The following is a 14,174-nucleotide window of genomic DNA, read 5'->3' on the forward strand; positions in this document are numbered from 1 at the left end:
GTGGAAAAATCCACTAGCCACCTAAACACAAAGAAACTTTAAAAACTGAACTATCAAGCAAGTTTCAACTTCGGTACTAAAGATCCCATTCAAATATTTTTTGAAGCAAAAAATTTAACATTTTGCTAGTATGCCCGAGATACATTACTTCACTAGAACCATTCCAAATTAAACTATAATTTCTAAAAAAAATACATGTTTATAAGTTCATTTAATACTGTAAAAAGATAAAATAATTCACAATTATACCTCCCATGTGATAACCATTAATAACTGGCATTATTACCTTCACTGGGCAATGACTGGCCTAATAAATCAACTTCAAAAAAGTTATTAAAAAGAATGTCACAGTCTAGCTTCTTTTATAAAGTAGGAATGGAAATGTTAAAAATAATATTTAGTGTCCATTAAACCAAAACAATAACACAGTGAAACTCAAGAATATTTGTTCACGATGAATTTTTATTGAAAAATAACGATACCATGTGATATTAGAATTCACAAGTCAACAAATATAACATTTATCTTGATCCATAAAAATGTTTTTGGGAAATGTAAACTTCCTCTCAGAAATTTTCATTAACTTTTACAAAGGTCAGTTCATTCCTGATTGATTCCAATCAGGGATATGAAGTCCTAAAATAATAGCCCTCCTCCCAGCTCTGCAGTCTTTAGTGGTGCGCAACGTTTCCCACCAGTACTTAGAATTATTTATATCTCCCCTTAAATTTTACACAGGAGACATTAAAGAAGCTTCCACAGTTGGAAGGTGAGTATTACTTATTAATACTAAGTTACACCTTTTCAGCCGGTAATTCTTTCATTCAATTAAACATTTTTTCTGGTTGCACACTTCACACACAATGTAGCACAGACATTCACTGATCAGTCATCATTGGTTCATGTTGATTCTTCATCCATATCAATCTCCTCTGTTTCCATTTCAGTTTCTCCATCATGTTTTCCCAACACCATCTTCCCTCCATTGATGATTTCAAAGCTTCCATTATTTGTCCACACACAACCCAGATGAATCTTGAACTCAGCCATTTGAATATCCAAAAATTTCTATGAAGAGATGAAAGAACATTATAAATAAGCAAAATGTCTACAAAAATGCCACCCAACACAATAGGCATCTTAAACCATGGAAGTGACACCTACCTACCTATCTATTTCAACTAAAACACATGATTGCTAAAAGATGCACTCCAGTTCCTTCCATTACATGTCGACCCAATTCACGAGTGATGGGGATGTAAACAATTTCAAGGTTCAACTTCTAACTTAGAACTTTAATGAGTGCACTCATATTTTGGCTCACTTTTGCAAGCAAAATTCACAAAATTGTTCCTTCCCATTACTTTGCACATCCAATGTATAATGGTTCATCAAGGTCTGAATTGCCATTTAAGAATTTAGGTGTAGCCTATTAGACCATTTCAAATGAGCCAAAGTTTTTATTTAAATCCAACTCAGCTCCCTCTTTTCACAGCTTTCAGAGCTTACATTTTGACAGTGAGCATGCAGTTCAGTTAAGAGAGCTCATCCGTATCTGTCAACAATTATATGAATTATCATGCAATAGTAAAAAGTAAACACTTATAAGAACTAGTTTTACAACAGCTGACAACATATTTATGAACCATGAAAGAGATACAATGAAAATGTGAAGGTTAAATCAAATGTAAGTAGTCAAGGCTTCCTTGAAAAATTTTCAGATTCAATCGAGACACGAACATTAATAACAAATTTCCCACGGGAAAAGCTGCATTCATCTTTATTTTGGTGCAAATGTTGAACGATGCATCCATAGGTGCACACCAGTTTTTTTCCTCTGGGACATGTACTTCTCCATACATTTCTTTTTCACTAAATTTAACAACATTTTAAATAAAATGTCTAACAAATTTGGAAATTTAGTAAATTATTCAACCAAAAATAAGACCATGGGATGCTGAAGTACTTGGGAAATCAGTTGAATAGTTTTTATCAGTTTAAATCCTATAGCTACATCAATTGAAATTGAATAAATAGTAATGTTATTTCAACGGAGAATAAAACAGAAGCTTAATAACACTGAATAATTTAACAATATTTTTTCACACAAAAAACTATAGCATACCACTACCAGTTTCAATACATATTCAAGAATATTCCACACAAACAAAAATCAGTACGAGGTCTCGCAAATTTCTTCATTATACGTGTATATTTTTGAGAGTTATGTTATAACTGGTATTTGCACTTCTGCAAATTTACAAATGGATGACGCAAAGGAGCAATGGATTTGAATCAAATTCTGTTTCCCAGATAACTGCAGGTAAACCCATTGCATGCTGAAGGAGGCATTTTGTGAACATGCCTTGAAACAAGCAAGAACATTGAGTGGCTCAAGCATTTCAAGGAAGGCCGGGAGTCTGCAGAGGATGGCAACAATTTGGGTTGACCATCAACACGGACAACAAAGGAAATAATCGCAAAAGTAAGTAAAATGATTCTCAAAGAGCTGGAGACAATCCTCAATTTTTATGAAAGACAGACAGTTACTTGGAACATGATAGTGAATTTTAGTGGATTAGCTGAACATGAGATGATTTTTAGCAAAGGATGCCTCCCTCATCTTAAACAGGGACTAAAGAAGACCTCAGGATTCAGGTGTGCAAAAAACATTTCAAGCTGATCCAAACTTTCTGTCCAGAGTTATTACACATGGTGAATCATTGGTTTAAGACTCTGAAATCAAATAGCAATTATCACAGTGGAGGGTGCCATCCTCTCCATGGTCAAAAAAGCATGCTAAGTTTTCAGAACACCAAGTCGATTAAGATGATTTTTTTCAACATTCATGAAATTGAAAATAAGGAGTTTCATTCACTTGCAAGACTTAAATAGGAATTTTTACTGTGAGGCTTTGAAGAGACTAAGGGAGAAAGCTGAGTGTAAAAGGCCCAAGTTAGGGAAGAACAAAGGCTGACACTATGACAATACACCCTACTAACCTTGCTAGTTTTGAAGGAATTCCTGACGAAAAAACATGCCAATGATCCCCTACTCTACTCACATACTCCCCTGCAACTTGCCACTCCTCAATAAAATGAAAATAAATTTGAAAGAGCAATAATTTGCCTCAATTGAAGAGGTCCAAATGAAATTGCATTGATTTTGAACATACTACCGCCTTCATGAATGCTCCCAAAAATGTAAGAAATTTCTGAGATCATTGCATGCACTGGAGGTGACTACTTTGAAAATGACAATTGACATTAATATCATGTTTTTGGCTTTAAATGAGAAAATTCCAGGAAATTTTGGGTAATGCCGTATATATTAAACCCCAAGTTGGTATATAGTCTGCCAGTATAAATAAAAATTCACAGAAACCATACCGTTGTTGTTTATCTTCCCTGATAACCAGAAAATGCTTTTGACTAATTGGTCATCTCTTTAACATGACTAAATATCAATAAAATGAAACATTTACACTTAACATAAACAAATAAATCATCCAAGTCATCATCTATATATTTTGTCATTACAAATTCAACAGGTTTTCAGCTTATGTAAGCATAAAATACAGAACGACGATTACTTTGGTGGTTTAAAATTTTCCTGTTCTTTAATTCCATTTTAATGAAAAGATTGAAAAATGGCTATGACTTAGAGAAAAAGAAAAGCTATTGAACTTCCGCATTTTGTGTACTATTTTTACATCATTGTTAGAGCTCATTTAACCTTTAACATCCATTAAATTGTTTGGATGAAGTCCAACTCGTTACACGTTAGGGTGCCAAGTCGAAGAAGAAGTGTATTACAGGGTATCATTTGCATTATCTGGGATAAAATAATGTAATTCTGAACAACTCACAGGATATTGGCTGCATATTAAATTGTACACATAAATGGGCCCATAAATAGCATGGTAATAGAAATGAGATTCTAGTATGATGAAATAAAAAAGTTGGTACTTCTAAAATTCTTTTCTTTCTCATGAGGAATTCATACTGAGATAAGAAATAATCAAAGAATTAAATTTTTTTGAATCATTTATACATACCAGTATCCGAGCCTGCTCTGGGGTTAGAATATCACCCTTTTTGCATACTGTATAGTCTTTGATTAGTGTTATTGCACCTGTAGAAGAAAGAAGAGTAATAACTTTTTATAACTTTAATAAAATTAAAAATGATGTAACATTGATTATATTAATTATGTTAGCAACAATAATTATAAAGTTAAACACTGAATACCCTTGTTGGATTAAGTTAATAGAAACAATTCTAATGCCACTTAAACTACACGTTTGAATGAATAAAAACTCTAATACTATACGTTCATGATTCTATACACAGACACTACCCAGGGTGAAAGATTACATTACCTGAACCCAGAAACTTCCTTAAATCACCTTATGGAAAAGGAGATGAAATATGAAAACTGAAAATGACAGGTTATATTCTTAATTACTCATATGAAGTCCCATAGCTATATATTTGAAATTATTAAATTGGGCATAAATTGTTTCTATAAGTTACTTAGATGAGTTTCAATGAATTCACATGCTTAAATTTTAGGATTTCCAACCCTAGTTCAAGCACATATTTCCTAGGAGAAAGCATTAGGACCCATGTGTAACAAAGGAATATGTTATAGGTTTGATTAGTGGGGGTGGGAGTTCAAGTGGTGCAAATTACCATCCTACAGAGATGCATCCCTAAAAATTGGATAGGTCTTTCAAAAAGACCAATTTAAGGCTGCCTACTACTACAGAAAGAATCTTTTTTAACAGAGCAAAAGACAGGACTGATGAATTGAAAAAAGTGGAGTGTACAATTTGAAATATGTCATTTGTGATACCTAGTACATGGGGCAGACCAGGAGATCCATCAGAACAAGAGCAGGGGACACCGGAGAAGTTTCCTTCACGGGAAACCATCCCACTCCCACTAAGTGAGTCATCTTCAGGAGGAGGGACAAGCAAGTGACTTCACCCCTGACATTCTACACTTTGTCGAAAAAGGGAGTAAAATGGATGTATTGGAAGAGCTGGAGATAAGAAGACAAGTGGGAAAAGGGCATAACCTTAATGACATTGAATCTCAAAGATATTCCCCACTGATGGCAACCTCTCTCTCATCAAGAGTGTGTCTCGTGATCCCCATCGGTGAACCTTCCTGATCACCTCCATTCTCCTCCAATCTTTCCCTCCCCACTCACCACCACCTCCGTCAACCACCCCCACCAACTCCAACCAATTTCTGCCACCCCTTTCCCCTCTTAACCTTCACCATATATATATAACCGACCTGTATGTGTAACTTTGTACCCGAGGATGAAGCTGATGTGTCAAATTAAGTTGTAACAAATAAAAATTACTAGTGGGCTACAAGTGAGGTTTCTGAGAGCAAGGAAGAAAGAAGAGAGAGCAAAGCATGATGGTAAAAGTACATCACTGCCCTACTACTTAGGTTCTTATATTTAATGTAAATTCACTGTGAGTGTTTATCAAGTGTAAACATTTTTTAAGGATTGTTAATGGGATTATATCTCATTTGAGTTTTATGAGCAGTGAATAAAAAATGAACACTTTATAACTCCTACCTTAAAAAGTTATGCGTCCAAATCTTGGACTCGGATTTATCATGCAAAGAATGCAATAATGAGCTCTAAATTTTGGTGATACAAAACACTAGACTTCCTAATTAAGACAGTCCTAGTCATTAAGACATGATTATTTAATGACAAAACACCAACAAACCTCTATCCAGCTTGACAGGTAGGCCTAATTTCCTCAGGACAGGCTCCATGGAAGATTGGAATAGTGCACAAGGCCCTGCTTCTAGGTTTACTTTGACTTGAGCCACATCTCCAGATCTAGCAAACCCAGGTTCACCATAACTTTTAAACCACCTAAAAATGAAAGTTTATTAATTTGATGCATATTGTTGGAAAGCAAGATTAGATACATATAGCAAAAAATATCATAGGCTGAATAAGCGATAGTACTAATGAATAATGAAATAAAACCTACCAATAAATATATACCAGGGATTTGAGTATTTTATCAATGAAAATACTCTAACCATATAAATACTGATGAAAAATGAAATTTTCTCACACGGAATTATTGCTTTTGCTCCACAGTCAATTTTGTTCCAAAAACATAGTTCCCAAACCTAATTACCATCTCTTCCTTCACCTACCATTATGTTCCCATCCCCCATCCAATGTTTCCTTCCAGGAACACCCACATTTAATTACTCTACTTGAACGATGATTTCTTCCTCCCTATCATTGCTTGGTGGCATGTAGACCTGAACTGTGACCAAATTTATTGGTTGAGCATTTACTTCTACTAATAACATAGTATCATTCGCTGACTCTATTTACAAGGCTTCTTCCTCATTTTTCGTTCAATATCATTGCCACTCCTACCTGGCTATCTTCCACTCTACTGTATGTAACTCTAAATAACTACTCATCCTGTAACCCCCACAAGCCTTTTATCTCACTTCATACAGCTCTAAAATATCTATATTTTTGCTCTCCACTTCCAGCTATTATTATTTAGGTAATCTACCGGTTAAGGTAGGTTTTTGGATGGACACAGCTACTAAATAAATATTTTGTGATACCTAACAAAATGCAAAATCCAGTATCCTACTCTACATCAGACCCCTCTTCATCTCTGAGTACCTTCTTCCTCCCGTCCAACATCCCTATCCTGTTCCTTCCCTTTCCTCGTTTGCCCAACATTCTCCCCTCTATCACAGTCTTCAACATCCCACTGCCATTTAATACCCCCTTCGTCCACTTTTCCTACCTCCTTGGGATTTCTTCCAACAAACCCCTGTCCTCGCCCACCATACCCAGTACTTCCTCATTTGTTTTCTTCTCTGTCCAAAGTTTTTACGAGTCTTTTCTTAACATCCTTACTCAAAGTCCCCGTCATCAACTCCCTCCTCCTCGTGAAAGCCTCTTTGCCTAGCGCAATTCTTCTCCTTACGTCCCTACTACTTTGACCGTGTTGGTCCAAAACACTACCGAGATACGTAAACTGTTCTACCTGCTCTAGTTTTTGCCCTCTTACTTTAATGTTAAGATTAGCCTTTTTCTCTCTAGAAAATCGTAAAACCTTTGTTTTATCAATATTGATTCTCATCCCATATGTGTCGCACTTAATTTCCAATTCACTCAGCAATGCCTGCAACCCCTTGGCTGACTGATAAACTAAAGCTTGGTCATCATCAAACCTAACTGATTTTATGACTTCCCCGCCCACTTTCATTCCTACCTCCAGTTCTTCCCACACCTCTTTAATCATTTCCTCTGCATACAGGTTGAACAGCAACGGTGATAAAGGGCAACCCTGCCTTTCACCCCTTCCTAACACTGCCCAACCGGACTCACCATTCCCTACTCGCACCTGTGCAGTCTGAGACATGTACAATCTGCGGATTAGCCTCCTTTCCCTCCAATCTATTCATATTTTCTGCAATATACTCATTAGTTTTCCCCAATTCACTCTATCAAATGCTTTTTCAAAATCTACGAAACAGGCAAATACCTGCCGGTTGTGTTCTATATTCCTCTCGATTAATAATCTCATTACTGCAATGGCATCACGCGTACCTCTGCCCTTCCTAAACCCAAGCTGATCATCCCCTAAGTAACCTTTTGCCCTACTCTCTATCCTTTTGTTTATGATCCTGAGAACAACTTTAGCTGCGTGGGATATCAAACTTATTGTCCTGTAGTCCTCACATGATGTAGCCTTTACCTCTTTCGGAATAGGAACTAAAACTGATCTCACAAAGTGTTCCGGCCAGATTCCTTCCTCATAAATACTACGGATCAGCCCATATAGCCTCTTCCTCCCACATTTTCCTAAGCCTTTTAAAAGTTCCGCGGGAATGTTATCCACCCCCACGGACTTATTTAGTTTCATCTCCCTTAATGCCCTTTCTATCTCATTGTCTAGTATGTCTGGACCAAAGCTATCTTCCTCTACGTCATGTTCCTTTTCTATGTCTAACTTTGTCGGTCTAAGCTCTTTACTATACAGTTCTTCTATATACTCCTTCCATCTCTCTTGTATCTTTCCTGTGTCAACTATTACCTTACCCTATCTCTAACTACTATCGTTGATCTCCCTTTCTTACTTCCCGATAAAGATTTAACTTTGCTGCTATCATATATACTATATTATCTGAATTTTAGTGACCAGGTACTGCGGAAATTGCTGCATAGTTATAATAGATGAAAATAAGTGACCCCCAAAAAGGAGCGTCAAGAGCTTAAAACGCTTTATCTACATATAGATAATAATACCCAGGAAGCCGCCTCAAGGGTGTGTGGCAGGGGGTCATCAGCCACGCACGCACAATCATGACATCTCTACAACCCTACGAATACTAAATACTACGAATACTAATACTACTAAATACTACGAATGAGCCCATATACTTCCAGCTATATATTGTCTAATTTCCCTGTCCTCAACATCATCTTAACATTCCAAGTACCATTTCAAACTGGTTCAGTTTACAAGGATTCATGAGGTGACACCTTTGGAAGCTTTGCCTCTCTTACTGCACAACACAGGCAGCACAATAGGATGAATCCTCTGATTGCCAGGACTCATTTTCAAAATAGTGTCCATTATCACATTTCTGGGATAAATAATTAAGGTGGTTTCCCTTCAGTAGTGTTTTTAATAGGACATCACTCAAATGTTACCTACTTAGGCACTTCCTACCTTGGTGATGTGGAGGCCTTAGCATCCACATCACCGAGGAACATGCTGAGCGGACACTTTTTCATGACTCCTACCCTTCCATCTTATTGGCATTGGTGACCCTTCCAGAAACAATTATCATTGCTCCAACCAAAACACCTTTTAAGGGTCACCAAAAAAATAATTTGTTGCTCAGTTTTAAACAGACATTCAACTTCTCTCGTAGTAATTAAAAGAAAGCACACTTAATAAAAGATTGAAATGTTCAGATGTATTTGAGAATTAGAAATTTAAAAATTTTATGCCTTAGGGAAATCATGACTTAATTGGCAAACTTTTCAAAGAGCTGTAATGCTGCAAGAAAACATTTCCTCCGAAGACCTCATGGAATAAATAGTTCCTGAAGTAGGAGGAATTTACATTATTTTGTTTCAAAATGATTAAGACTCTCACCTTTAACACAATGGCAGTAAATGACCGATTCAAGACAAAAGTCCCTATTGAGAATGCATTTTTTATCAATTGCAAATCTAATACTTAGTCCAAATATCTTTGTGGATGAGCCTTCAACAGATCTTGGAGATCTTCAGGAGATGCACTGAAAAGGGGAGGGAGTCATTTTACCTGAATGAACATCACTCCCATAGCAACATTTTGTGAGACAAGCCCCAGAATGGCAATCATGCAACCTGAACCCATATAGCAGCAGAGAATATTATTTTATAGCTAAAAACAAATGAGCAATAGGTATGAATGTTCTGGGATGATATAATGTGCAGAGAATAAATAAAAATTGAAACTTGCCATCCATTGGGTTCAAGAGCCTTCTAAATCTTACATTATTTTCCCTTTAGAAATAGCAGTACAGCATCATGTTGAACTTATTATCAAGAGCTTTATTACCGACTCTTATAATAATACTTTGAAATGTGATAATTAATACTTTGACAGCAATAAATGAGTTTCAGGCATAACATGGTGGAAATCCATCATGATGAAAGAGGACAATTTGATTTTACACATACAATTTACTTAATTACTAACTAGGTTTCGCGGGGGATCGAGATGGTGCGGGGGCTAGCGTACTGGCTTCCCACCCAGAGGGCCCGGGTTCAAATCCCGGCGGTGTTGAATATTTTTCAGAGGTATCTCGATCCCTGCTTGAGGTGCTTTGTGGAGGGCACTTTGAGTGAGTACGCCGTCCGTCGGATGGGACGTTAAGCTGCGGACCCCTTGGCGCCTTTCGTTAAGAGTAGGCTAATGCCGACGCCGGGTTTCTCTCCACCCTTCATCCTTTCCTATCCATCCCCTATGGCGCAAATGACCTCAGCTGTCGGTCGCCTCCCCTCAAAACTACTACTACTACTACTAGGTTTCGCTACAACGTAACATCTTCAGGTTAGACCTGATGATGTTCCGCTGTACCAAAACTAGATCAAAATAAAAAAAAATTCTATCTGGAAAACCAAAGTGTCTTCTTTCAGTACTTTGACAGTACATAGATTTTCTAGAGAAGTATCTCTACTTGAATTAACAATTACAACAAACAGGGACTCAAGTGACTTATACGATTATAATATTTTAACATAAGACTAGCAAAAAGGAATCCTTAAGATTATCTTTGAGAGTTTTTTGCACTATTCCCAACAAAGGGGAATGGCGTACTGAAATTTCTAGGCCAAATTTGCAAAGAGAAAATTTGGAGGTGAAATGGATGGAGGGACTGACCAGTGAATTCAACACTTGATTAAGCAAATCAGAGACATGAAACAATGCAAAATCATACAAAGTTTTCTATAACTATTTTCTCATTACTAATAGTATGTCTAAAACCACAAACATGTTCTTATTACAACTTTGATTAATGAAAGTGGAGGTAATGTCACTTGAATAATAATTGGAGCAAAGGGTATCATCTACATATTTTCCCCCATGTTTAACTATTCTTTCCATAAAGGTCAAACCTTTAATTTAGTTATTCCCGGACACAATGGCTAAATATTGCCAGAATGTCATGGCTAACTATTTGACAGTGTTGATTCATAATAAAAATAATAACTTACTCGATAACTTCATCCTTTGGTTTGTTGGTGAAGAGGAGACCACACTGGCCCTTGAGTTGCTTGGCCAGTTTATGTATATTTTTTTGCACTTCTATACTTGGATTCTTACCCAAACCATGAGCCATAACTTTGTTCTTTCCAAAGAAAAACCTAAATAGTTAAAAATTTGATTTTAATAGGTAATAAAACAGCATATGAGAACAACATTTAAAACTTCTCAAATATAATTAATGATATGAAAGGTATTCAAATGCAAAAGCCTAATTTATCATCATGAGATGCAATTCCTGGTTGCTTGGTAACTAATATGCTCTACATGGTTCACCATATTCAAAGGTTATGACATGGTGTAACAGCAGAATATGAGCATTACAAAAGTTGGCACCCACCACCTGAGGGGACCCTAACATCCTGAGGTGGGCGACCATCAGCAATGATAAATCCTCTCCACGATGATGAATGCTTCTTTCCCTTTCTTCAATGCGAAGTGACTTTCTATCCATCTACACACATTCTGAGCAACTCACTTAGAGAAAATTAATTCAAACCAATTATTAGTAGGAATTAGTGCATAAATATACCTAAAACAAACTCCAAAGGAGAGCATATATTTCTTCACTTCCGAAAATGTCAAGCAATAAAAGATACTTCAACCAAAAAATTGCATATACGTATATGATGCTTAATAAATCAGAATTCTCCTTGGGTAATAAATTTGTTGGTACTGATTAGCAATGTGCATTTCTATGGTCTGACATTCTCTGTAGTTTGAAAACCTACAAAAACCCATATTTCCCACTATCTGTTTCACTTACCCTAATCTGAGCTGTTTTATTCATCCCATTACTTTATAGAAATGGCCTTGACCATGGTTTAGACTTTGCACATGAAATATAATATTCTACTGATTCTCACCCTCTTTAGTATTATGTCTGTAAATCTTACTTAAACCTGTATTCATCGGGTTAATGCAACATCACCTTTTTTGCAACTAGCTTATGAAGTCCTCATGTGATGACATCAGGAAGACTAGAAAGTTAATTGTTAAGAAAGCTAGTCTCCATCACTTGTCATCCGATCACAAACTGTCATGAAATATATCATCATTGGGCAGAAAACAAAAAATTTAAAAATTCAATTCATTGAAAGATCTGATTGAGCTCAAGCTCATGTACATATTCATAACAGGTTGTTCACGAGGGCACGGAAATTGACACAATTAACCATTTCACATTTGTTTTTGTTCAAATGGTTGATTGGTTCCTACATTGCTTGTGTACACAACGAGTAGTGGTATATCACCCTAGAGGAGACCCCTTCACAGAGAAGTAATGTTCTGCGAAATTTGTCGCGTTAAGGGCCTTCACTTTATTTTACTTGGCCTAAGGAAGATGTGCTATGTTCTGACAAAAATTAGTTCTGGAAAAACATATTAGTTCCTAAAAATGGCTCCTGTACTGAGGAAGTATTTACAATTTGTTTAGACTATGAAGTGTAGACAAATTGATAAGAATGAGGAACATAATGTTGAATTACGAATGAATAACCTGCAATGGGTGCAATGCATTTCTGTGAATACAAGGTGGTGTTCATCTGTTGCTGTTTTAATAGGCATGAATAATATAAAAGAGAATTATATGAGATATAGTGTTCAAGATTACAAAACATGGAGCAAGTCATTTTTAAATCTAAGGCTTGCCAACTGGTTATGAGAAATGTTCTTCCAATCAATTGACACCTACATTTTGTCACATTCTTCTGTTCCAATGAATAATTTGTATCTGCTATTCATTTATGACAATTTCAAATAAAATAAATACTTAACCCTGTGGCAAAAGTGATGAAAGAATTTCAACTAGCATGTTGTTTAAAGGTTTGTTGGTTAATTAAACATCTTTCATTATTTTATTCATCTTTGAGCATGTTTAATACATAAACATTTAACGATATAACCGTATTAGGTGCTTAATGTTTGGGTGCATGCTCAGCATTTGTCTTTGGTGGGCTTCGAAATAAATAATATGTGATGATTATCACTGCATGTAGCTAATCATTTATAATTTATACTTGAAATTTCTATAGCATGAAATGAGTACTAAGCTCATCCGTTTTAAATGGGTATTCACAGATTTTATTACGATTGAAAGTCATACTTAAATAAAACTTTTTAAGATGATGGCACGCTTTTCTTCACGAGAAAATATCAATAAAGAACTTCTAAGGTCAAATCTTCAATGGATCGTACTGTCAATAGAATAATAATTCCAAGGAATCGTAAGAAAGTAACCAAATAATATGTCATAATATTATACTTCAGGCAATTCTGATGATGGTGATTGGGCCCAAAACTCAAGACGACCCTTCCATGAGCTGGCAAAAAATTTGGTTGAATTCCAAATGGGAGTTAGAAACATAAGCAATGCATAAACCTATAAAGGAAACTAAATTCGGAAGTCGGTCCCATATTACGATCGCAACAAGGTGCGAGTACATTACCGTATTCTCGAGACATGTGCTTTTCCTGGAGGAAGTTGCTAGAGAACAGGGTTTGTATTCCAGTTTAACATAGCTTCAACCGTGTTACAAAGAACGGAAGTAAGAGGATCAGCAGGGAAAACTAATGAGAAAATCACTCAGTTCGGAATGCGGCACGAACTGTAGGGGGCAAGTTTTAATGATTGATTTCTTCCGACTAACTAGGTAAGACCTTAAATGGCAAACTTGACTTTAACGTCAAAATATGTACCAAATTAAATTAAATAGGGATTCTAGGAAATATGGCAACATACATTGACTGTGCTCTGAGCTACCCTGAGTACGCATTGATAACGTCGAGATTGAGGGAAAGGTGGGGCCATCACATGTATGAACCTACCGAATTCAATGCTGGAGGGCCAAATGAAAGGCAATCAATACAGTGATAGCTTCCTACTGACCTGCTATGCCTCCATTCCTTTCTTAAATCCTTCAGCTTTTCATTTCTCATGTTTTGCACCGTAAAGGTGAAAATACAAGAGTAATTCTCCGTGCAAGATTTAATCTCATCAGCCAGTTGCTTCCTGAATGGCAATCCTTTTTTCACCGTCTTCGTGAGAGAGACTGAAATAAAAAATATTATGTATAGACACGAGACAAGAATGCGCACGCCATTTTAAGGATAATCGTACCTTTTTGGTCACGTTTTGACCGGGGCATTTTAAAATTATGATAAGAATCCCCTTCTTGAGCACGAGTTAAATGCTAGATTTTTTTGCAAAAATTGCACTGTTAAAACTTGATACAATCAAATTTCCTCGCTGCAGACTAGACCATTACACAAACGGAGAAACAAAAGTTTGACCCTGACATGTGCGACAGATGGCATCTTAGCATAG

General features: G+C 36.3%; 1 protein-coding gene across 1 annotated transcript; it reads right to left on the reverse strand.

The window, feature by feature from the left end:
• Nucleotides 1-444: 444 nt before the first annotated feature.
• On the reverse strand, nt 445-14,153 carry RpLP0-like (ribosomal protein LP0-like). The gene is made up of 6 exons (XM_071584599.1): nt 13,968-14,153; nt 13,737-13,899; nt 10,801-10,950; nt 5,759-5,910; nt 4,058-4,134; nt 445-1,068 (listed from the first exon to the last, which is right to left on the reverse strand). Exons 1-6 carry the CDS (start codon nt 13,993-13,995, stop codon nt 901-903), a joined length of 738 nt encoding a protein of 245 aa, XP_071440700.1. The 5' UTR covers nt 13,996-14,153; the 3' UTR covers nt 445-900.
• Between the last annotated feature and the right edge of the window lie 21 nt (nt 14,154-14,174).

The sequence above is a fragment of the Hetaerina americana genome, unplaced genomic scaffold (assembly GCF_022747635.1).
Source record: "Hetaerina americana unplaced genomic scaffold, ioHetAmer1.1.p SCAF_2, whole genome shotgun sequence".
NCBI lineage: Eukaryota > Metazoa > Arthropoda > Insecta > Odonata > Calopterygidae > Hetaerina > Hetaerina americana.

Coding starts and splice junctions, on each gene's coding strand:
- RpLP0-like (XM_071584599.1), bottom strand. CDS start 13,995: ATGCCCCGGTCAAAACGTGACCAAAAAG. Junction 13,900..13,967: donor GTCAAAACGTGACCAAAAAG/GTACGATTATCC, acceptor TTTTTATTTCAG/TCTCTCTCACGAAGACGGTG. Junction 1,069..4,057: donor CAGAGCAGGCTCGGATACTG/GTATGTATAAAT, acceptor ATCTCTTCATAG/AAATTTTTGGATATTCAAAT.